The sequence below is a fragment of the Pinus tabuliformis genome, chromosome 1_1, assembly GCF_031772625.1.
Source record: "Pinus tabuliformis cultivar Carrire ecotype Pingquan chromosome 1_1, CPIR1, whole genome shotgun sequence".
Lineage (NCBI taxonomy): Eukaryota > Viridiplantae > Streptophyta > Pinopsida > Pinales > Pinaceae > Pinus > Pinus tabuliformis.
The window spans coordinates 530,702,226-530,726,013 of record NC_142297.1 but is presented as its reverse complement, the minus strand read 5'-3'; the positions used below and the strand labels follow the sequence as shown (position 1 = coordinate 530,726,013).

The following is a 23,788-nucleotide window of genomic DNA, read 5'->3' as shown; positions in this document are numbered from 1 at the left end:
TTGTTGGTCGACGATTGTAATTCCCCCTTGAAAGGGAAATGCAATCTTTCTGAAGTAGGTCGACACAACTGGAAACCATAGCATATATCCAGGGCCTTCCCAGTAGGATGTTGTAATCAAGGTTTCCGTCGATTACTTCAACATCTATTTGTACTGTTTCCCCCCCCAGTTCAACTTGCAAGTTACTTAAAATCCCATATGGGGTATATGTTCGTCCATCAAATGCTTTTAATGTCGTCGAAGATCGCGACAAGGTTGGAGATCCTAAAGTTTTCCAGCAACTCATCGACATAATACATGTAGATTCCCCCTCATCAATAATTGTTCGATGAACAGTTTTGTTGAGGGCTTTCACTTGAATGAGGAAAGCTAGTTGAGCTAGTAACTAAAGATCATATCCTTTGTGATTAAAGGACGCAAGATTAGAATCGTTTGGGTCAATCCCACCTATTGCTGATAATAAACACTGCTTTTGGGAGGGGAAATTTTGCAGTACCTCAAGTGTCGACATAGCAAATAGCGATTGGGCCAGATCTTCCACTATATTATAATGTTGTGCTGCTCTGGCACGAGGATTAAATGTCGACTTGTGTACTACTCCCTTTGGCGGTTTTATTGTTAGCTCTGGAATGATGGGCAACGTAACTTCTGTCGAAGTTGTTGTCGAACTACTAGGTTGATCTTTATCCTTGTTGTTCGACAGTTGTGGATTCCCGTAATCTTTATTCCTTGTCGTTATCAAAGCATCATTTTGCTGTTTCGAAACCGACAACATCAGCACTTGGGACAGGGAAGCATTTTCACTAGCAACCAGATTTGTTCTTGGATTTGGAAACGGATCAGTTAATACCGCCGAGGTTTTCAAATTCTTGAAGAATTTTTTAAGCTCAACTTTATATGGACAATCTCTTACCCAATGATCCTCATCACATATAAGGCATGGACGATTTGGTTTCTAATCTCCAGAAGGGTTTGCAGAAGATTTTTCAGGTGATGATTCCTCCTGTTTCTTCTTCTTCCCTTTGTTTTTCTTCTTTCCTCCTGGTTGCTTGGTTTCTTTGCCTTTGTCTGTCGAGACGGCATTTACTTCCGAGGCGAGAAGTTCTTCTTTTTCATTTTGACTAGAAATCTTACGGGCCTTTTTAGATGTAGTCTTTGTTGATTTCGTGTCTGTCGTACCAATGACGCCATCGCCGATATGAGAGTCATTGTTCGATTTAGGAGGAGGAGGAACGGAAAATTCCGGTCTGGGAGCTCGGGGATTTTATTGTAGAGCATGCCAGACTGAGTATAAATCAAGTCCAAATATTGCGCACGAGCAATAACTTTCTCTTCAGTGGCGACTCCTCCCTTTGCCACATTTTCTGTAATGGAAGGTAATAATGACTTAATAAAGCATTCAGCTAAAAGCTGATCAGGAACGTACGGTTTTACCATTCTACGACGACGTCGCCACTCATGAATATGATAGGATGAGTGGCCGTCGTTTGCTTGAAATTGGTAAGAAGTTCTGTTCCCATTTCGTACCTTATGGGTAACTGAAAATGAGTTAAAAAGGTTGTGGCTAGGGTACTGAAGTTATCAAACGAAGCTCTAGGTAATTCAATATACCATTTTGCTGTCGGACCAGTTAATGTTCTCTGAAAAAGGCGAAGCCTAATCGAATCATCGTTTACGGTGTTTGATGAACACCACAGATGAAAGGTCATCACATTATTCGATGGGTCTTCACCCGAATTTCCATTAAATTTAGGAATATCTGACGGAAGTTTATGCGGAATCGCTGGCCACCAAGGGGTGTAAGCAATTGGATCGTTCGTTAGTCGATTTAGATCCGGTAACTCTAAAGTCGCCACGAAGGGTAACTGTTGATTCAGGTTTGGCGAAGCATACCCAGGATAAGATGGAATTGCCTGAGCAGTTGGTCTTTGCATACCAGCATAATGCAAAGACCCAGTATAAATCAAGTCCAAATATTGCGCACGAGCAATAACTTTCTCTTCAGTGGCGACTCCTCCCTTTGCCACATTTTCTGTAATGGAAGGTAATAATGACTTAATAAAGCATTCAGCTAAAAGCTGATCATGAACGTACGGTTTTACCATTCTACGACGATGTCGCCACTCATGAATATGATAGGATGAGTGGCCGTTGTTTGCTTGAAATTGGTAAGAAGTTCTGTTCCCATTTCGTACCTTATGGGTAACTGAAAATGAGTTAAAAAGGTTGTGGCTAGGGTACTGAAGTTATCAAACAAAGCTCTAGGTAATTCAATATACCATTTTGCTGTCGGACCAGTTAATGTTCTCTGAAAAAGGCGAAGCCTAATCGAATCATCGTTTACGGTGTTTGATGAACACCACAGATGAAAGGTCATCACATGATTCGATGGGTCTTCACCCGAATTTCCATTAAATTTAGGAATATCTGACGGAAGTTTATGCGGAATCGCTGGCCACCAAGGGGCGTAAGCAATTGGATCGTTCGTTAGCCGATTTAGATCCGGTAACTCTAAAGTCGCCACGAAGGGTAACTATTGATTCAGGTTTGGCGAAGCATACCCAGGATAAGATGGAATTGCCTGAGCAGTTGGTCTTTGCATACCAGCATAATGCATTTGATGTTGGTAATTTTGGTAAGGTTGATGGGCATAACCATTATAGAATGGTTGATTTTGACCGTTTTGAATATACAGCTGCCCATTATTTGCAAATATTTGTTGCTCAGATCCCTGGTAAACTTGTTGGAATTGCGGTTGTTGATATTGCACCAGTGATGGTTGTGAAGCCATGTGCTGTTGTCCAATATTGGTTGTTTGACCAATATGAGGGGTAATGGTTCCCGTTTGGGCCTGTGTCATTCCACTAGTTGGCGATTGTGGTTGAGTCGCAGGGATAAGAGGCTGTTGCATTACGACCTGAGAAACCTGAGGTTGGCATACAACAGGCAACGCTTGTACTTGCGACACCGTCACAATAGCCGGCGTAGTTGGTATATTTGACATAGGTAAACATTGTTGCATCGAGTATACAACTCTTGGTTGTTGAGGCAGTATTGGCACCCAACCGCTAGATGTAATTCCAGCATAACCTGAATTTTGTTGTGAACTCTCGTATGGTTGTTCTCCCGGAGGAGACAATGAAAGGGTATATTGCCCCCCATATGGCGGTAATCCGGTACTCAAAGGAATGATTTGCCCTTGAGGACCAGACTGCCCAAATTGACATCGTGAAGGATCAATTTGCTGAGACTCAACGTAAGAGCTCCCGGATATTACTCCGGATGAACAAACGGGAATGGACCATACTATCGAAATAGCCCTTGAGTGGGCCCCATCTAGCGATTGAGAGCTAGTTGGGACAGATGGTATGCCGGCGAACATTGTTGGAGTGACAGCAGGAAGTTCTGTCGTCGCTGTGTCAGATGACACAGTCCTAGATGTCGACGGTTGTTCAGACATTTCTAGTCTATCCAAAAGATTTCCTAGCGATTCTACAGGAGCTTCCGATAACGGTAGACTAATTTTTGATGAAGAAGGATATAGGGTGATCCCGACTCCAAATTGCGATGGAGTACTAGATGGAGGATCCTCCACAATCTCTTCTATAGCAATCAGACCAGGTGAAAGAGGTAGATCGTCAGGTCTGTAAAATATTTCCGGTGTCGAAGAAGGTATAGAATCTGCAGCGACAGATGTTTGGGGAATACCACCTTCCGAATCAGCTGTAGATGGAGCTGGTTTTGTAATACAAGTGTTTACTTTCACACTAGGATCAGCGCTACTGTCCTTCGGTGGCTGCGGAACTTCTTCTATAAAGGTAGGGATACCAAAAATGCTTGGAGTAACTGGAGTCTCCGATGGTGTCGGAACACTTGTTCCAACTTTACCAGGGGATTTTGAACCGGTTAAATGAGTTCGCTTTGTCTGTAACAGTTTTGATTCTGGAGACAGAGACAGTTGACTCGTAAGCCTCCGCGAACGACGGGGTTTCAATTGACTTTCTTCCATGATTGTGGATTACTCGATCAACTAAAAATCAAGGGGCAATATGTTTCCGAATTAAATGAATTTTAGATGCTTTGACACAACTTGTTTTTTCAATTTTTAAGAGTTGAGAAAAAACAAAAGATGACTCTAGTCGCCTTCGATTTTTAATGAGCTTGAAGTGACAAGTGCTTAGATGGACCTTTTCCTTTAAGGAGTCTGAAAAGGAACGAAAAAGACTACTCTGGAAATCTAGACAGAGGGATTATCAAACCAATCACAAAACTGCAGAATACTTTTTACGGTACGGCAGTCAATCTTCCCGAATGTTGTATTCAGTGCATTGCGATCGATAGGGCGGCAGACACGGCTTCCTATGGATAAAGGATATAGCCTATTGTGGTCTCCCAATATATACTCGACGGTACGTGGGAGCACAAGTCTGCACTGGCACTTGTCGTCTCAAAGTGGAGGAATCACTCAACCAACAATGAAAACAATAGTTACCAGGGTTTACGACGCCGGAATACGTCTCTAGCCTAGACTTCTAAATGTTGTGCGTTAGGTTCCAAAGCGTTTTTAGATTCATTAAATTTATTTTACAGTTGATCTTGTTTAAGAAATTTGCCTTTCAGGTTCATCGTGTGATGTAGATATACAATTCCTAAAATGCAATCTAAGATGATAAACAATCGTTTAATCTTCTTTTTGCAATGAAAATCCTAGCTACTAAATAAAGAGAGATGATATTCTTTCAACATAGAGCAGAGAGTACACACTATATGCATTGTCCTAGATCAAACCAACAAACAGTGTAAATGCAAATGCACATGCATGTATTTGTTTTCAGCTTTCTTAATGTGTGAATGATAAAAAGAAAGCTAAGCGCAAATCTGAATTATTTTTCAAAGCGACATTACTAACAAGCTTCTTTTCAAGACAAAATGAAGACAATGACGACACTTTGCGATTTGGAATTGAAGACTTGCTTTCGACACTTGAAAAACTACTAATTCAAATCAAATACAAGAGTAACAGTGTAATCAACTATCAAGAACAATCAGATTCTCTTCTATGACTGAAAACGACACTTGCAACACTTCCAAATCAAGAAACGACAGTTCAATTACGCTACTTCTTTGTAAAAGAGAACTGAAAATGGCTCACAATACATAAAAACATTTACAGTTCTTTGCACAATGGAGGCGGAATAATGGCAAAGAAGGGGGTTTCCGTAGAGGTATACTGACTACAGACAGCAAAACTCCTAAATAGAGCTGAAAAGAGTGAAGAAAAACAAAGTCTGGATGCAAAATTAGCCTTCTCTAACCATCGCACCTGTGACATAGGGATTCCAGCATGCATCCCACCTACAGCACACGGGAAGTGCGATGCATATTGATATCCTTGAAGAGAGGGTGCAATGGTACAGTGCGAGACTTTTGATCTAGTTCTTGATCACAGTTTGCAGCACAGTTCAGGGATTTAGGCCGAGCAAGTGATAATCAGTAAATAAATCACAGGGGTAGATCTAAGGAGATTACTAGAGCCACCACAAGGGCAATTAGGATGTTTACTAATCAATTGTTCAGTTTATAAACAAAACCCGGAGATAGACTGAACCAGCATTGATCTACTTTGCACTTGCATAGCAAATGCAGTTCGAAGGCTAGCTGGCTTGACTTCAGGCTCCGTCTGTAAGTTTATAAAACAAACAAGTATAGAAAAGCAAACAAGCTATTCGTTCCCCAGTGGAATCGCCATTTTGTTATCGGGAAATCTAGTGTCCATGCAGAGCTGCTAGTCCCACTAAGACTGGTAGCTATCTTAGAAACAAACAAACTAAAACTACTTTCGTTTTCCTTTATGAGAAGTAGATAAGAGGGGAACAAAGGAGACCAACCTCTGTCTTGCGCTTGGTGCCTTACTTGATTCCTCTCCCTTTTGATAGTTCTTTGCCACTCGCTTCCTCGTCTACCCAGCTTCAAAGAGCACCTGTGGAATCAAAGCAGCATGACACTATCCAAGAACAGAGATCTACTATCATAAACAATATAGGACCAGATATATATTGACCACACAAATGCATATATCATCAATCATACAAGAATGTGGAGGAAAACTTGAATAGCTTTATTAATATCAAGAATAGCAAAGAGGATTACAACCAATTGTTCTGACTCAGCATCATCCTCTCAGCAAGAAAGTCCTTCTTCACTTCATGAAAAGCTTAGATCACCCAACACTATGATGTTACACCAAGAAACCAGCAACACTTCCTTACAAGATACAAAATTCCAGCCTCTGGATCTCTAGGATGAGGGATCCATATATAGATGATTGCAGGGAGGTGAGTCAGCATCTGAGATTTGATTAGTGTCCTCTCTCTGATAGTTCTTGATTCCACTTGGAGATTGATGATCTCTTACTCATCCCTGGGCGAATGCAGAGAGGCAAGTGTCACAGGAGAAGTTTCTAGAAGATTCCATGATCCTCCACCTCGCAAATTGACTCTGCCATTTGTCCACTCTCGCCCATTGCACCCCATAGAAGGGCTTTCCAGTATGCATCGCACCTCTCGTGTGCATTTAGGTTGGATGCAGCGCACTTTGACCATGGAGTAGGTGAGATGGTCTAGCTTTGACCAATTCTGAGTAGTTTTTCTTGGAGAACTTTTGGGAGATGATGTAATCAGCTGACCTTGTTCTTTTAGGGGATGGAACAACACTTTTAGAGACTTAGGAGTCCTTGGTTTATGGACATGTTTGATTGGGGTTGCAGTGCCCAAAAATGTCTATAACACCCAGCATTAAGTCAGACAATTGCCCAATGACATTAATGGTAGGGGCATCCCTTTTTCTTCTTCTTGGATGCTTGAAGAATTTCTCCTTAATCAACTTATTGTAAATAGGAACACCTTTGATTTCCTGGAGAAGGGGGATCTTTACACATAGATTTTTCAATTCTCCCTAAAGTTCAGTTTCTTCTGGGGTAGGCTGGAGTCGTTAGGTTAATCTCTCAGGAAAGGGTGGATTTACTTTAAAGTTGCTTTCCTCTCTTTCTTACTCAACCTCCCTATGTGGAGAGGGAGGTTGGTTGTCTGGGAGAATTCCCCCAGATCTTAGGTTGATCTCCTGGATTTCTACAACATGCGTTGGGTATGATGTCTCTCCACTGTATGCTTGTTTAGTCTGCTTATTGTTTGGGTTCGAATTTGGCTGGGCAGGCATCTGGGGTTGCTTAGGTGGAGCAGAGTGCAGGAGTTGTGGTTGGGTAGGTGGTGGAGGCAATAGGGTTGGAACATTGTTGAATTGGGGCCTCCACCCCTGGGGTGGGGTATTCCATTGATGTTGTGGCTGAACATAAGGTTGAAATGATTGGTTCGCTAGCTGGAATTGATACTGAGATGCATAAGACCAAGGAGGTGGTGTAGACCAGGAAGGATGAGTAGGGGGTCCCCAAGAAGGTATAGTTGTGGTTTGGTTGGGGTTGTAATATGCATGGGGTGACCCCTGCATACCCTACTAGTATGGTCTAGGCCTAGGAGGTCTTCTTTGGTTGATGTAGCAAAGTTGCTCAGTGACCCCTTCAGCTCCTTGATATACAGCTTTGAGTCCAGGTAAAGATGGGAACCTGTCTGTGGAGTGGCTTTCTTCACAGACTGAGCAAATCTTAACACAATTTAATGGACATTCATTCCTAGGATGCCTCCTGGTGCATCTAGGACAAAAGATGGCCAAGGCTCTCTCTGCCTCTTCTTGCTTCCTTTTGATGTTCATGGTGTTCAATTGCAAGGCAAGGGTTTGAAACATGTCACTTTTGAAATCTTCTAGCATATTTCCAATCTCACCCTTGATGGATAAGTTAGAGGATGATGTACTGGCCATAGGTTGACTACCCCTAACCTTCTTCCTCACTGCCCTAGAATGGTTTCTAAAGATAGTCTTAATATCCTCATAGGGTAATTGGTAAACATCTCCTCCTGCTATCATGTGTAAGGGATCCAAAAGGTCTTCCCTTACTCCTCTAAGCAGGACCAACTTTAGTAACTCAGGGTCAAGTGTGCACCTGGCCCTTTTGTAACTGAGCCGGAATCTTTCTTCATAGTCTTCTAAGGATTCATCCTGGCCTATGGTCATCTTGAAAATCTCTTGTTTAGTATCCTTTGACGTACAGTAGTCCCTATATTTGTTGTATCTGAGCCAAAGTTGTGATGCTATCTCTAGGTAAACCCATGAACTAGCGCAATTTTGTGTCCTTGAGGGTAGATGGGAATAGTTTTAACTTTTTCTCATCATCTGTATAGTTATAGGTTCAAAATATAACAAAAAACTCAAATAGGAAAGTGTCAGGATCCTATGTGGTCAGGCCATGGAAATGAGGTAGAGTAGAGGGGCTTATATTCTTCATCTTAGTGTCCCCATTGGTTTCCCTGATGGGGAAGACACTTTCAATTCTCTCTTTATCTCCCCTGTCATTTTGGTTTCCAGCCATTGGTTCAGTAGGAATGGGTTCTTCCTCTTTTTTTTCCTTTGTAGGTTCTTCAAATATGTAAGGTTGCACACCTAAAGGTTCATCCACTTCACAGTCACCGAAGAAGAGAGAAGGTTGACTGTTGGATACAGTGGGCGTATTTGTCAAGAATTTCCCTGAATTGTCCCTATTCCTACAAGGCATGAAAGGAAATGTTTTTGGGTTGGTTTTTGTAAGATTTTCTTTAAAGCTAGAAAGTACTTACAGAATGCAAAGGAAAGCAGATAATGACAAATGAAAGAAAGAAAAAAACTAGATTACTTTTGCAGAAATAAACTAATGGAAGAAAACTGAGGATAAGAAGTAGAAGAAGAGAAAGTTGAAGACTAGAAGTAGAAGAAAAGAAGTAATTACTTCTACTTAGACAACTCTCCGACAACGACGCCAAAAAGTGATGAGCCTAGGTATTGCAACAATAATGCTGCAACTCCCAGGGCTACCAACTTTACTTATAAACCCGGGGTTCGTACAAACTTGGAGGTGACAGTGCCATATGCACAAGTAGAAGTGAAGGTACTTTCTGTTGTCACTGCTCATCTGGCAAGAGACCCCAGGGGTTCCAAGCCAGACTTCTATAGGGTTAGAAGAAGCTTAACTCTTTGATGGAAGAAGAGAAAATCTATTTTAAAGGAGAGCTACTTCTACTGCATTATTGAAGAAAACAGCGTATAATGATAAACCACATCATAATCTAACTAACTAATTAAACAACTATGCGAAGTAGAATTGTTAAAACAATCACTAACTTAAGGCTGCTATCTAAATTGCAGAAGTAAAGAGCATCAAACCATACTAAGGTGTAAGCGAAGGAACTTAGATTAAATCAGGTTTTAAGCGGAAGAGAAATCGGAAGTCGAAATCAATGGACAGAGGACGTAAGGATGCAGTAGCACATAGGGACCGTTGGATCGATCAACGAATAAAAAATGGATGGTGGAAATCTTATCGCGAGGCTTAAGCGAATAAATGGATGAACAGGGTTAATGAACAGGATGAACGGTGGAGATCGTATCGCGAAGGCTTAAGTGAATGGATGGAAAAACAAGGTAACAAAGCAGAGGAATGGCTGAGATCTAATCGCGGAGATTAAATGAATGGATGGATGAACGAAGTTAACAAAAGATGAATGGCCGAGATCTAATCGCGAAGATTAAGTCAAGAGATGAACGGATGAGGTTAACAAAGCGTTGAACGGCTAAGATCCTTTCACGCTGATGAAGTCAAGAGATGGACGGCGGAGATCCTATCACGGGAAAAAGAAACGTGCGGAAATGATGGGGCAGGTTTCTAAGGCGGTAAGTAGTTCTTGCGCGCCTTTCACGCTGTAAGTTGTATTTTGAAATTTAAAGTGATTAGCCTTACTACACGACACATAACACGAGAAAACCACTTTTCACGCGTGCTCTCGGGCAGATAACGGTCTTGCAAGAATCCGCACGAGATTGCGCGATAGCCGTTGGATCAGGTGGGGTTGATCAACGGTGGAGATAGGCCAAGCTAGTTGGCAATTGGGTGAAGTGATAGTCATCGGATCAGATGAGGCAGATTGACGGTGGGGGTTTAAAGCACCTAAAGTGATCGAGTTACGTGATAGCCGTCGGATCAGGCAAGGCAGATCGACGGTGGGGACTTAAAGTGCATAAAGTAAGTGGTGGACTCCACGCGAGGCAGCAGTTGGAGAAAATAATGAGTCAGACGGTGATTATGAAGGTTTGTTGTGGATCGGACGGTGAGGAAACGATGCATGGAGAACATGCAGAAGGCGGTTTCAAACGAAAATGACAGAGAAAACCAGTGAGGGTGAACAAATAACTACATCAAACAGCGAACTTCATAGCTCATGCTAGAAACAGAAACCTGTGTTTTTTGGGTTGCTGAAGAGTCCCTTCCTCAAGTCATGGTCCCAGAGGGAGGATATGAGGCCGAGACACCTGTGCATAACCTGATAGTGATCTTTTTCTCCTAACTAACTTGTGAACTGAAAGAAGGCATAAATGGAAGTAAACTACAACAAATGTAGCCACTAAAACAAGTGAACATGAAAACCATGAATAATATACGCTATATTGCTGTAATAAAAGTGCAACTATTTAAGCAAATAAAAAGTGAAAACCATAAGGCTACTTAAGCAAATGAATAGAAAACCATGAAACGACTTAAGCAAATAAACAGAACATAACTCTATGCTAGCATAAATGTACAGTAAAGAGGAGCTTTGGCTATTTGGGTCGGGCCCTAACCCAAGAGCTTCAGCCCTCGAAGTTAACTCACAGCTGGCTTAAACAAATTTCATTCTTATTATAAAAACCATGGATTACAGAGCAACTTGTCACAAGTCTTTGGAGCTAAAAAATAAAACTAAATTTTACAATAGAAGTCCGAATCCTACTGAGGTCCCAAGCCTCTCAATTTATACATCTGAAGTCTCTAATGACTTCCTTCCCATTAGGGAGGCTTGGCCTCCAACTCAAGAAAACTGGTTTGTGTTACTTTCACTTGCTCAGCTATCTTCTAGTCCTCAAAGTGATGGTTGTGTGCACTCTGAGCTGATGGTGGAACATTCGAATAGGGTAGTAAATGAGGAGGATTTACCTCAATTACTTTCCCTTGTCCCATTCGAGTCTTTACCAAGGTCTTTGCTTTTATCCTTTATACCTACATTTTTACTTGCTTTTATTCCTGCATTTCATGCACATTAGACCACAAAGCCAAACATCAAACTCTAATTCTTCTCATAAACAAAATATAATCAAAAGTATGCAATAAGTTGTGAGAATAGTTGGTTCGACTAAGTAAGCTAGGAGGTGAATTAAGGCCAATTAAAGCCCATATAATTACCCAATGATGAGGCTCATCAGATATCCCTAACATACTCGAGGTATTGCCTTCATTTAAAGTTCATGTTTTTTTCATATAAAAGTCAATGGTAATAAGACCTTGTATGGTATTTTCTTCTATTGTTATACAGTGATATCCTGTGGTTAACCACTATTCATCCATTGTTGCTTGTTCTGGACACTATTGTGGCAAATATAAGAGAGTGTCTCAGAAAACTTCATTGAAATCAAAGTTGAGTTTAATGTATAGAAATGGCAAACTGTATTACTATGTATGCAACTTATCCATTAATAACTATAAAATATTAGTTTAAATATAAATAATAATTTTTAAAACTTATACACATTTTAGACGTCCAACTCGTTGCAAATAGTTATGAAGGCAAAAATAACAAGGAAACATTGAAAATTAATTATTGGTATTGCCTGCAACTAACTCCTTGCAAATAGTTATCATAGTTAGATTACAATGAAAATTAAGTATGGGTATTCTCCGCATAATGTTACTCATAAATATATCAAAACAACATTTAATTTTATTATTATTATTTTTAAAATTTAGCAAATCAAATTCTAATTTACTATCATTGTTTTTGAAAATTAATAATTATATTCTTACAATAATGGTCAAAAACTTGAGTTTAATTTTATGAATTTTCCTGTAACAATTGTAACTTCAATAAGTAGTAGCAGTTGGAGGCAAAGATGTCAATTTCAAGCCAACGGAAATCGTAATACACAATATACTATTTTATTGTTCATTATTATCTCGAGCATGACCCAAAGACACATTTTCCTTGTCTTTAACCTGTGATAAAAGACTTTTATTCTACAATTCTTATATCACATTAAAATTCTTAGAAAAAAATATTAATTAGAATTATATGATCGTTGGAGGAAATGTAATTGGATTAAGAAATTGAGATTATTTAAGTTATTTTAAAGGAGTATTCTAATAAAAGAGTAAGAATTAAAAAGACCAGTTAAATAAAATAAATGGTGGGCCATTGTATTAATATTTATTTAGTTGTTTAATTATATTTTTTTAGTTAAATATAGTTGAGAATCTATTTTTAATTTGTAATAAATAAATGTTTTATATTTTATTGAAATAATTACATGAAATAATGTAAGAAAATGTATATCAACATATCAAAAAAGAAATCATAAATTAGCATGGCCAAAAATTCATGAAAGATGATCTCTATATGTTTATAGACATTGAAATAAAATCGACAAGTGATGGCAAGCATAAAAAATACAATATAAGCTAGCAGACCTTGAAAGTGGGGTTGAATTCATCTTGTGATTATGACGCTCAAAGATAAGAGGTGTTTCTTTTGGATGGTAGATAGATAATTAATAAAGATCCATTCAATATTAGTTTCTTATTTATTCTTGCACACTTTTGTCATGTCTAGTGCCAAAAAAGTAAGATTCCAATGAGTTAATCATAAAAGGATGTGACTCATGTGGGAGGCATTTTGGATTAAGAGGGAATTGATGAAGATTCTTATGTATTGGGAAATTTGTGTGGGTAATTTTTGCAACTCAATCAAAGAGTGAGAAATCTGGGTGAGACAACATCAATGGGTTAGAATGCACAAAAAAAAGAGAGAAGATGTGGCTTACTCTCACATGGTGTTATAATCGATGGTCATTTCACTTTCCTCTTCTCAAATGAAAAAATAACTTTTCCACATGATTTCATCAGATTTGTGTTGCTTGTCAACATTCAATGACGATATAATACCTCGAGTTTGAATAGACATTAAAATTCAAACGCTTTCCATTTGATGTATGATTGTATTTGTGAGAAGTCTCTCCTTTTGAAGCCTTGTCAAGTATATATTTTGGTAAGGCATAATAGGAAGTTCAAATTCTCTCTATTTTCATATAAAATGCTAATATTTCATATTTCTAATTGTTATGAAATACTAGAAATTGCTTGCAAAGAGTATGTGGGAGAAGCTAGGAAAGAAGGGTTTTTTTAGTGGTTTGAGGGTTTTAATGTGAGGATCTTCCCCTTTTAATATCCTTTAATGTATTTTGAATGTGTTGTCATGCATCTATTATATTTTAAGGACTACTGTTTGGTTGACAATGGACACTTCATTGTAGAATGCACCCACATGGTTTTGTTTGAATGTGTCACCCTTTGAAGCCCCCTTCAACTTTATTTTCTAGATCATTTAATACCAAGTTAAAGATCCATTGGGTTGACAAAGCACACTTCATTGTAGAATGCACCCTCATAGTTTTGTTTGAATGTGTCATCTTTGAAGTCCCCTTCAACATTATTTTTATGTTATTTAATAACAAGTTAAAGATTATTGTGGTAGGGCTCTATTTGTCATAACTTTTCAAAAACTTGTTTTCTTTTGTTTGATCTTTTGATGCATTCTTCCCAAGATTGGCTAGGCACTAGTCCTGTTGTCGCTCAAAATGTATAGGCACTACAACAATGACTCAGTTAGGGGGCTATTACCTAATCCCCAACCTCTTCGCTTAAGCTGTCTCCCAACGTCAAATTATGGGGGGTAGACTCTATCGAAATGAGATGAAGAAGGACTAGTTGGAAACCAACTAGTGCGGGAGACACAGTTGAGTGAACAAGTACTTGTTTAGATTTAGCAAGATTTTAAAGATTCGATTAAATTTATAAGATTTGAAACCGGTGTCTTATGGAGTCAATAATCTTGTTTTACAAATGTTGAGACCAAGTATAAGATGAAAAAATTGTTGCTTTGATGAGTAACTAACCTATATGGAAGACAATTACTAAGATTTATGCAAAATGAAGGAATCTTGGTTGATTTTACTTTAAATGCCTAGTTTAAGTATGTTCTTTGATCTTTGTCCGTATTGAGTCTAAACTTTATAGCAGATGGCATAGAGAAGTCAAGGTGAAACACACTAGGGTGTAATTAATGATCCCTCTCCTTGATATCTAATGTATTTGGTGTCTCTCGCGTTGCAAAGGCTGTGGCTCTGACGACTGTAAGGTTGCCGTTTTAGATACTAAAAAGAGTAGACTTCTCAAGAGAAGATGCATATGTGTTCCTATATTTCTATCAACCAAGCTTGTGCTTAGAGGTAAATTTTAATATGCAGGACTATCTCAGGATAAAAATGCAAGGTGAAGTTAGAGAATGATCAGTGGAGTGAGATTAACAAGAAGTGTACGGGAAGAAAGCTTGTGTAATCGTACTTTGAGAGCCTTTTCAGGATTCGTAGAACGATTAACCAAGCTACTTGGATGTCTTCTGATACACACTCCTGTAGAAAATAAAAGAAATGGATTCGCTACTTGAACAAAATTCTAACTTCAACTTGCATTCACATCCTAATGTAGTTGTGCATATTAAAATTTACCTCCAAGCATAAGCATCGTTGATAGAGAGATAGGAATACCTCTGCATGTTCTCTTGAGAAGTCTACCCTTTTTAGTATCTAAAACGGTAACCTTGCAGTCGTCACAACCTCAACCTCTGCTGCACTAGAGGCACCAGGTATGTTAGATTTCAAGAAGAGGGATCGTTAATCACACCGTCATGTGCTTCACCTTGATTTCTCTTTGTCATTTGCTATAAAGTTTAGGCTCAATACAGACAAAGATCAAAAGACATATTTAGACTAGGCATTTAAAGTAAAATCAACCAAAATTCTTGCATTTCACTTAAATCTTAGGAATTTCATTCCATATAAGATAGTTACTCATCAAAGCAAAAATTGTCCATCCTGTACTCGGTCTTAAAATTTGTAAAGCAAGAGTATTAACTACATAAGGCACTGTTTTCATTTCTTATATAAATCTAATTGAATCCTTAAAATCTTGCTAGATCTAAACAAGTACTTGGTCCTTCAATTGTGTCTCTAGTCTAGTTGGTTCCCAGTTGGTCCTTCTTCATCTCATTTCCATAGGGTCTACCCCCCATAGTGTGTTGTTGGGAGACAACTTAAGTGGAGAGGTTGGGGATTAGGTTCTCACCCCCTACTTGAGTTGTTGTCGCGATGCCTATACATTTTGAGTTTTTCTATCCTTGGTTCTCATGACATTTTTCTAATCATCTAATCTTTTCCACCCTTCATTAGCCCGTCAAGCGGCACAACATTTTCTGATTCCATTTTATCACTCCATCTTTTCATCACCTTATCTTTTTCCTCACTAATCCTTTCATCTTCTTCATCTGCACCTTTAACAACTGAATATTTCAGTTGGTTTCTTGTTTGGGTGGCGACTCCACTTCTTCATCCATTATTTCTTAGACAAGAAGCCTTCCCTGATATGCATCTACTTCTTCCCGACTAAAATTTTCAATTTTTCCTTTTGGATCTTGGAGATGGATTCATGTTCAAGTGGCAACTCCACTTCTTTCATTTCTTACAAGAATTTATGCTAAAAGCTCGCTTCTTGTGGATCTATTGATTTTATTGAGCAAAGATCTCTCTCTCTAGTATCATTTTGGCCTCTCTTTTTCCCTTTAAGCAAGACATCATGGGTGTTTTTGGCTCTAACATTGATGATTTTCTGGATGATTTCCTGCCTTCAGTAGGCGAGACCATCAATGAGGCTCCTCCTTTTTGAGGTAACAAAGCTATTATTGTCGAGATTCACATTCAGAATGTCAATCTTTGCATAAGCAAGTGCCGCCCATATACCAACTATGAAGATGTGAAGATGCAACTTTTCATTCTCACTTTAGGTGATGATGCTTTGGATTGGTTCATTGAGTTCCCCGATAACACTTTTGATTCTATACAATCAATCATTGATGCCTTTGAAGATAAATATTGAGAAAAGAGAAATATCAAAAGCAAAAACTGAATTAAAGGGAACTAAAGAAATCGAAAATGTTTTTATCAAGGAATAAACTCAAATAGTTAAAGGAATGCAATTGAATATGGAGGTCAACCAAGCTCAACTCATTAAGAATATGGAACTTAACCAAAGTTAGATTGACAACAGATCACACCAAGGAAATGGGTTCTCTGCAGATCAAGTTATTGGCTATAGAAGAAAAGCATGTTGAGGAAATGAAGATAATGGAAGTTAATCACTTTGATCAGAAAAACACGTTGAGTAAATGAAGATAATGGAAGTGAATCACTTTGATTAGATAGCCACCATGCATAATCATTTGATTACCATGGAAGTAAATCATGAGAAAGAAGTGAGTGTTATTCAAGTAAAACAAGTTCAATTAATAAAATATATGGAGTCCAAAAAGAATTCGTTTCGTAAGGAAGTTGCTATTAACTCATTTTCTTAATTAGAACCAAGAGATCTCATAGGAAAGATGGCTAAGCGGTTCAAGGCGTAGCATTGGAACTGCTATGTAGGCTTTGGCTTACTGAGGGTTCGAATCCCTCTCTTTTCGTATCTTCGCCTAGTGCCCAAGTAGTTTGGCCAATAGTAGGCCAAAAAATATTGAATGGGAATGTAGGTGGAGGTTTTCGAGGGATACAAATAACATCTGGGTTCTTCCAGATTTGGCGAGCATCTGGAATAACCAGTGAATTACAACTTTACTGCACTGCAATTGGTGCATTGATCTTAGTCATGCAAAGGAAATTAGTGCCATAGAGGTCAAACATTTTGATCAAATGACTGTTATTCTAAACACATTGGACAAAATGGAAGGATTGCATATACAAAAGTTCCAAGCCAATTCAAATAATAAAGAGCCATCAACAGATCATACGTTGCCCAGTGCGCTAAAGAAATTCCCATCTCCTCGCAAGGAGGTCACTTTTCCCATTAAGGACAAATTGATTATGGTTACAAAGGAAGTTAAGAAAGACCAAGCTTATATGTCACCATTGACAAAGTATATTCATAATAAGATGGGCATACTCAGATTCTTCAGATCTTTCGTTTGAACATCTAATTTGTAGTGGTCTCATTGTTGATATCACAACCCACCCATAAGAAGAGAAAAAAGCAGAAGGAAGATATTTGATGCATTGGATGACTTAGAGCAACACAATACTAGGATAATTCAGAATCCTAAAATGATTAGTATTGCAGAGGGAACATCAAAGAAATAACCTATGGATCTGTCAAAGAGAAAACAGATTCTCAAGAAGGACTTCATTGAACACATCTAACGCCACAGGGCATCCTCTATATTGTATTTCTGACCCTACTTCTTGTTATTTATTTCTTTTGTTAAAGTAGTTTTCATTTCAACATTTTGTTTCATAGGTTAAGTTTCACTTTTGTCTTTAGGTTAGATTTACGTTTCAGAGCTCCTATTTCATGTATTTAATGCTATATGGTGATTTTGGGATTATATTCGGATGGACGCTACTTATATGAATTTGTGTATTGCTTGGTTAAATTCTGGATTTTCACATTCCTTCGGTGAAGTAATATTTCCCCAAGTAGAGCGAGATTCTAAACATAAATGAATCAATGAGACGAAAAACCTCCTAGGATCAAAATCTCCATCAAAATAATGGTTTTACCTAGGTTGTTACATACATTATGGTCTTACTAAGATCATTTACATTACAAACTGCAAAATGGGTTTATAACTTAGACAAACTAATGACTCATGAATCCAGGATGATCTGAATGCTCGAACATGATGGAAGCTATAGGGTAGTTGACATGGAATGGTCAACAAGTCCCTTGTCCTTTATCACCCCATTATTTTCACTATACCTAATAACATGTTTTCCTGAGGTATCTCTTCACATAACCATGAACCTTCTTATGACTCTTAACAATCTTATTTAGGGATGTCTTTCTTGTAATAAAAAATAAAACTTAAGAAAGAGAGTTATGGAGGTGACAATGAATAACCTTTTTAAATTTCCATTTTTACTAATACATATAAATGAAAAGTCCATAAGTAACAATGTCTATAATAATAAATACACCATTAGTATTAAGACAAGAAGGAATTTGATATTAAAACAAAAATAAATTAAGTTGTCCATTTTTACTTGGGACTTTAAAACATATAAATAAAGAGTCAATAAGTAACAATGTCTATAATAATAAATACACCATTCATATTAAAGAAAAAGGAATTTTGATATTCAAACAAAAATAAATTTCAGTGAGTAGCAATATAATGAAACTTTCAAAGTTTTTTTTACCGTATCTATAATATTTAAATATTTTTTATAATTCAATATATATTATTTTTCTAGTTCTTTGGGTAGTATAAAATCGTGAATCTTATTTCTTGAAATTTAGAATTACATTAATGGCTACATGAACTTTTCGGCCGCTAAACATTGTCTTAACCTCTTTAAATAAAAATGGATTATACAATAATTTTGTAAGAATTGTCTCAAAATGAACTATGCAACTATAATACTCTTATTATGACCTTAAATGTATATTGGAAGATATTTACGAAACAACATATGAAACCACATCCTAACTAAAACAAATTTTATCAGTGAACCAAACCCAGGTGTAACTTGCTGCATGGGTCAAGCTGATGGATATCACGAGAAGCTGTCCATGGTTGTCCTCGGCCGCGTAGGAATTCATTATTGGCATGTTTCATCTCGTCCCCTGAGGCATACTCTCCGATGGATATATCAATCACGCTAGGACTTCAGTAGATTAAGCTGGATGCTAAACTTTTAGTTCCATGGTGACGAGGGATAATTGTGGACACAAAACATGGGATTTATTAGGATATATATAAGTTCGTGGTACAAGTTAGCCACTAATTTACAGAGAATGCTTCATAGACATTATGTTTTTCTTCTCTATAGATTATAGATATTGAGACATTATGAATTATACTGTATCTCAGCAAATTTTGGACATATTCCTCATGCGGATATAAGTTCGTGGTACATATAATGCAAATGTCCGTGATATAAATTTCTGTCAAATGCATTTTTGCGATGTCCATTTCTGCAATAAATTGAAGTTTGGAGGATCGCGCATGTTCTTTTATAGCCGTGAGAAAACAAAGAGTTTTATTAAAATCTTCAAATTTGGTTCTTTGTTCAAGTTTTTAATTGATTTTATTGCCCTCTGCGTATGAAAGAGAAATCTCATAGTTTAACATTGTAGATATTTTTAAAATTGTACAGATGTTCCAGGAACAACTATATGACACGGCTATTGTGTGCTTCGAAAAGGCCATGTATTCTCATTCAAAAATCGCCAAATGGGCAAAAGCTGCAAGTCTCCAACAATCTGGTCAGAGACTTCTTGAGCGCGACCCCGAAGCAGCAAAAAATTCATTGAGAGAAGCAGCTGAATGTTTTCTGTCTATCGACAAACCAGACTTAGCTGCTGATTGCTTCATTATAATGGGGGACTACAAAGAAGCTGGTATGTGTACGTTACCTAATGGTGAATTTCAGAACTATAAGTGTTCTTAAGCTATAGGCTTAAGCGGTTTCATTTTCACTTTAGCCATAATATAATATGTTTCTATCATTTTTTATCAGTTGACAAACCAAAAATTATAACAAGTTTTACATATACTAAAGTTTTGGGCCATGTTAACATTATAGCACAGTTTCCATCTTGGGTAGTGGGAAGTATCAGTTTGTTGTATATCTTACAGTGTAGAAGGCGTCCTCCATTTGCATAGGAGTCTGCTAGTGTTATTTATATATAATTATAAATAAATATTACTGTAATATCGCAACCAGCCTTTGCCTTTCTTGATATGAAGTTTAGACTTTCAGGTTTTAGACATATTTTGTTCTCTTTCAGATGTAGTAAGAGTTGATCTAACGAAGAATGAGGGGATTGCATCCACATTTAAATGGGGTATACCTGATGGATGGACAACAACTTAGATTTACATATTACACATCTTACCTAGTAAAAATGATACATTACATACGAGAGAGAAAAATATTGTATAGCTAATAATATTTGCTGGGAATCTCTCAGATATAAGAACATATGTGAAAGCATGCCTGTGCTTAGGTAAGAAATACCGCTTAAAATACAACGAAATAGCAGTTGCCAAAAGTATTTGGCTAGCTTTTCCCTCAGCAAAGGAAGCCAATTATTGTATTACTCCAAGGATGTTATTTGCTGTAGTGAAACTGCACATGATAGCTTTCCTTAAGCTCTTCATTTTCTCCAGATAAATTTTATGTTGGTGTGAATAGAACCAAAACAGACGTGGTTTTTCCAATCTAGAATCTCTAGAAAGAAATTGTCGACTTTCCATTAAATTTGTACTGCCGCTGAATCCTTTTGTAAAATTGGGACATTGTTAGGGGTTAGCAGGTGCAGTGGGTATATTTTTTTATTGCGAGGGAAATTAAGAAGTAAGCTTTAAATAGAAATTGGGTGAAGCCGAGTAGAAATATTAGCTATTTAGGATTTTTAAAGGCTTAGATTTATTGATTCAAGGGAGGTAATTGTTATGGGAGACTCAACAATAATTATGGAACTCATTTGTTGTTCTTCCTGATAACTATTTAGCGAGGTGCTCCCGGCAAATTCAAAGAGCGACCAGTCGCTTCGAACATAAATTTTTTCATGTTTCAAGAGAAAATATTCACAATGCTCATAATTTAGGTGGCTGATACTTCGGTAGATTGTTGAACCTTATTAGTAAAAACGGGGTTGTCCCCCCTTTCCTAATCCCCTAGTATATTTGATTAAGCTTTCACCCAAAGTTGAATATGCATTCAAACACCAAGGACAAGTGGCACATGCAATTAAGGAAAGAGTAGCAGATGGAGATTACTAGACAACTTATTCCTTGTTCCACAGGCCGTGGCTATTGTGACTGAGCGAGCCCTTCAATCCAGTTTTATTGCACTTCTGGGTGAAGGTGGGATTATGGGGTCCGTTTTGGGTCTGGGCATTTTTCTCCATTATCAGGCCTCTGAACATTAAACACACTGATACTGTTTTCATTGTTGTGGTGATAACTAAGGTTGCACCCTACAGCTTGTGCTCGACAATTTCTGAGGTGAGTACCCCGAGTAACCTTATCCTCCTTTGTTCTCCAACATTCATTGGCTATCACATGGAGACATTACTGTCAATACGTTTCTCAAATCTGTCTTCAGTGCGTTTCTTGAAAGGTTTCAGGGCCTGGTTTGTTGGAAATTTGAGCAGTTTTGTCCTCTTTGTTTATCCCACTGTTTCTTTGGTTATTTGATAGTGTGGTTTGATATTATGGAATTGGTAGTATGGTCTGGCGGCTCGAAAACATTTCAGAGGTTTGGTACTGGGGGATTTGGGTATATGGCTTCTCTGGAATTTGCATGTTATAGAGATACATATGGGTGTGACTCCTGTTTCTGTTTGGCATAAATCCGAAAACAGATGTAAAGAAAAAACAGAGTGATCAAAAAATTTCCCATAGGGGAAATCTATTAAATTAGACAAGTCCCTTATGTTATATTTAGAGTAGAAATGGTTCTTTATATAGTTATAGATAACCATAACAACTTATTTACTTACTCCATTATAACCAATGCCATAATTGTCTATCTCTAACTTCATCTTGCATTCAAACGTACATCTTACTTATGATTCATAAGTAGGAGTTATTCGAACATACTCGTCCTTAACGTAATATGCATTTTTCAACTCTCTTTGAATTAGTCCTTTTTGCATAGTCATCATAAATGCTCTCTATCTTCATTGTTCTGTCTTCCTTTTAAGTATTTTGTGATTTTTGGGTTTTTTACGTTCTTCATCCTTATTTGTTTCATATAAATTTCACTCCCTCTACACTCTCTTTACATTATGATCAATCATCATCTTGGGTTTTCTGTGATTAAATCATAACTATTACACTTGTGATTAAATCATAACTATTACACCTGTGGGTTTTTGCATCAGCTTACCCTCAACTATTACAAATTTTAAGATCTCAAATGGTTTTTGCTTTTCACAAACAACCCATCACATAAAGTGATTTGGTTTCTGTTAACCACAAACATCCATGGTTTCAGCCATAAACCTACCTTTATAAATATGTTTTCATAAAGTGGTTTTTAGAGTACCACTTACTTTTCAACCTAACATATTTTTAGAGTGTACACGTGATTTTTACTATTTTGAGTACTACTTACTTTTCAACCTAACATATTTTTGGAGTGTACATCCTTATGAAGCTTTTACTTCATGCACAGACTATTCAAATCAGGCTTTGATTTAGGTACATACTATTGAAATGTTTGTTCAAGCCAATTTATCCTTGTTCAAGCCAATTTACCCCTTTTACAAAAACTAGAACAAGACCATTTTCTTTCCACATCAAAAAACAGGACCATTAAACTACATAGGGATGTTTTTTTGGATTCATTGCACATCCCCTATTATTCTTACCTTGCAGTTTTTCTTCTTTCTTATTCCATTGCATGTTTACCATCTTGATTTTTTCTTTGTGTCTTAATTGTTTAATTTATGATAATGTTGCATCTTTCTCTAGCATTATCTTCTTTCATCTTGCTATTTTCTTTGCTATTGCATCATTATCAATGTCATCAACTTTTTTTATTTCATTATTTTTTGGACATGAATCATCTTCTTTTTCTTTTATGTACTTTGCTTCTTGTAAATAACTTATCATTGATGTCCATATAAAAATAAATCCATCTACTGAGATTAACGAGTTTCATCTACTCTATTTGCCATTTTTAAAGAATCCTTTTCACTTTACATAATTCATCAACCAGTTAAACTTTCTCTTCATTATAACTTGCTCCCACTTTTTTTATTTCATTATTTTTTGGACATAGAATCATCTTCTTTTTCTTTTATGTACTTTGCTTCTCGTAAATAACTTATCATTGATGTCCATATAAAAATAAATCCATCTACTGAGATTAACGAGGAGTTTCATCTACTCTATTTGCCATTTTTAAAGAATCCTTTTCACTTTACATAATTCATCGACCAGTTAAACTTTCTCTTCATTATAACTTGCTCCCAATTTTTCGAGATTATCCCAACCTTACGAAATTAATCTATTTCACTTCCACTCTACGCACTTTGTTTACGAAAGAAAATGTATAGAAAATGGAACAACATGGAAAATGACATTTTCAACGGCGGTTTTGGTTTCTCAATCCACGAAAGCGGTTTATCCAAAAATAAATGGTTTCTTGAATTGGTTTTCTCAGAAACAAGATTCCATTTCTCCTTAAATAAGAATGGCCTGAGTGGCCCTTGTTATGCCCAAAGCCAAAATAAGAGTCACAAAATAGAGAAAATTTCATGGAAATACCATCCATTCGCAAGGTACCTGTAATAGTAGCAAATTTTTTAAGAAAAACTTTTGAAACAATAATCAACTCAAAGGCTGATATGAGAATGAAAGAGGAAAACGAAGTAAATACATGAATATGAGGGGGTCTTAGATAGACCTTGAACGATTTTATTCAAAATAAGCTAGCTTTAACAATGTAGTGTCGCCTAAGAAAGAGAGTAGAAGGGGCACGGCGTCACTGTGAGGAATTTCTT

The 23,788-nt window shown here is 37.3% G+C and overlaps 1 protein-coding gene across 1 annotated transcript in view; it reads left to right on the top strand.

Moving 5' to 3' along the window:
• LOC149214118 (uncharacterized) overlaps window positions 1–23,788 on the top strand; it is a 281,652-nt gene that overhangs the window by 166,520 nt on the left and 91,344 nt on the right. The window contains exon 7 of the mRNA XM_089392190.1: window positions 19,426–19,669. Within this exon, the coding sequence (XP_089248316.1) occupies window positions 19,426–19,669 (244 nt within the window). The remainder of the gene's footprint in view (window positions 1–19,425; window positions 19,670–23,788) is intronic.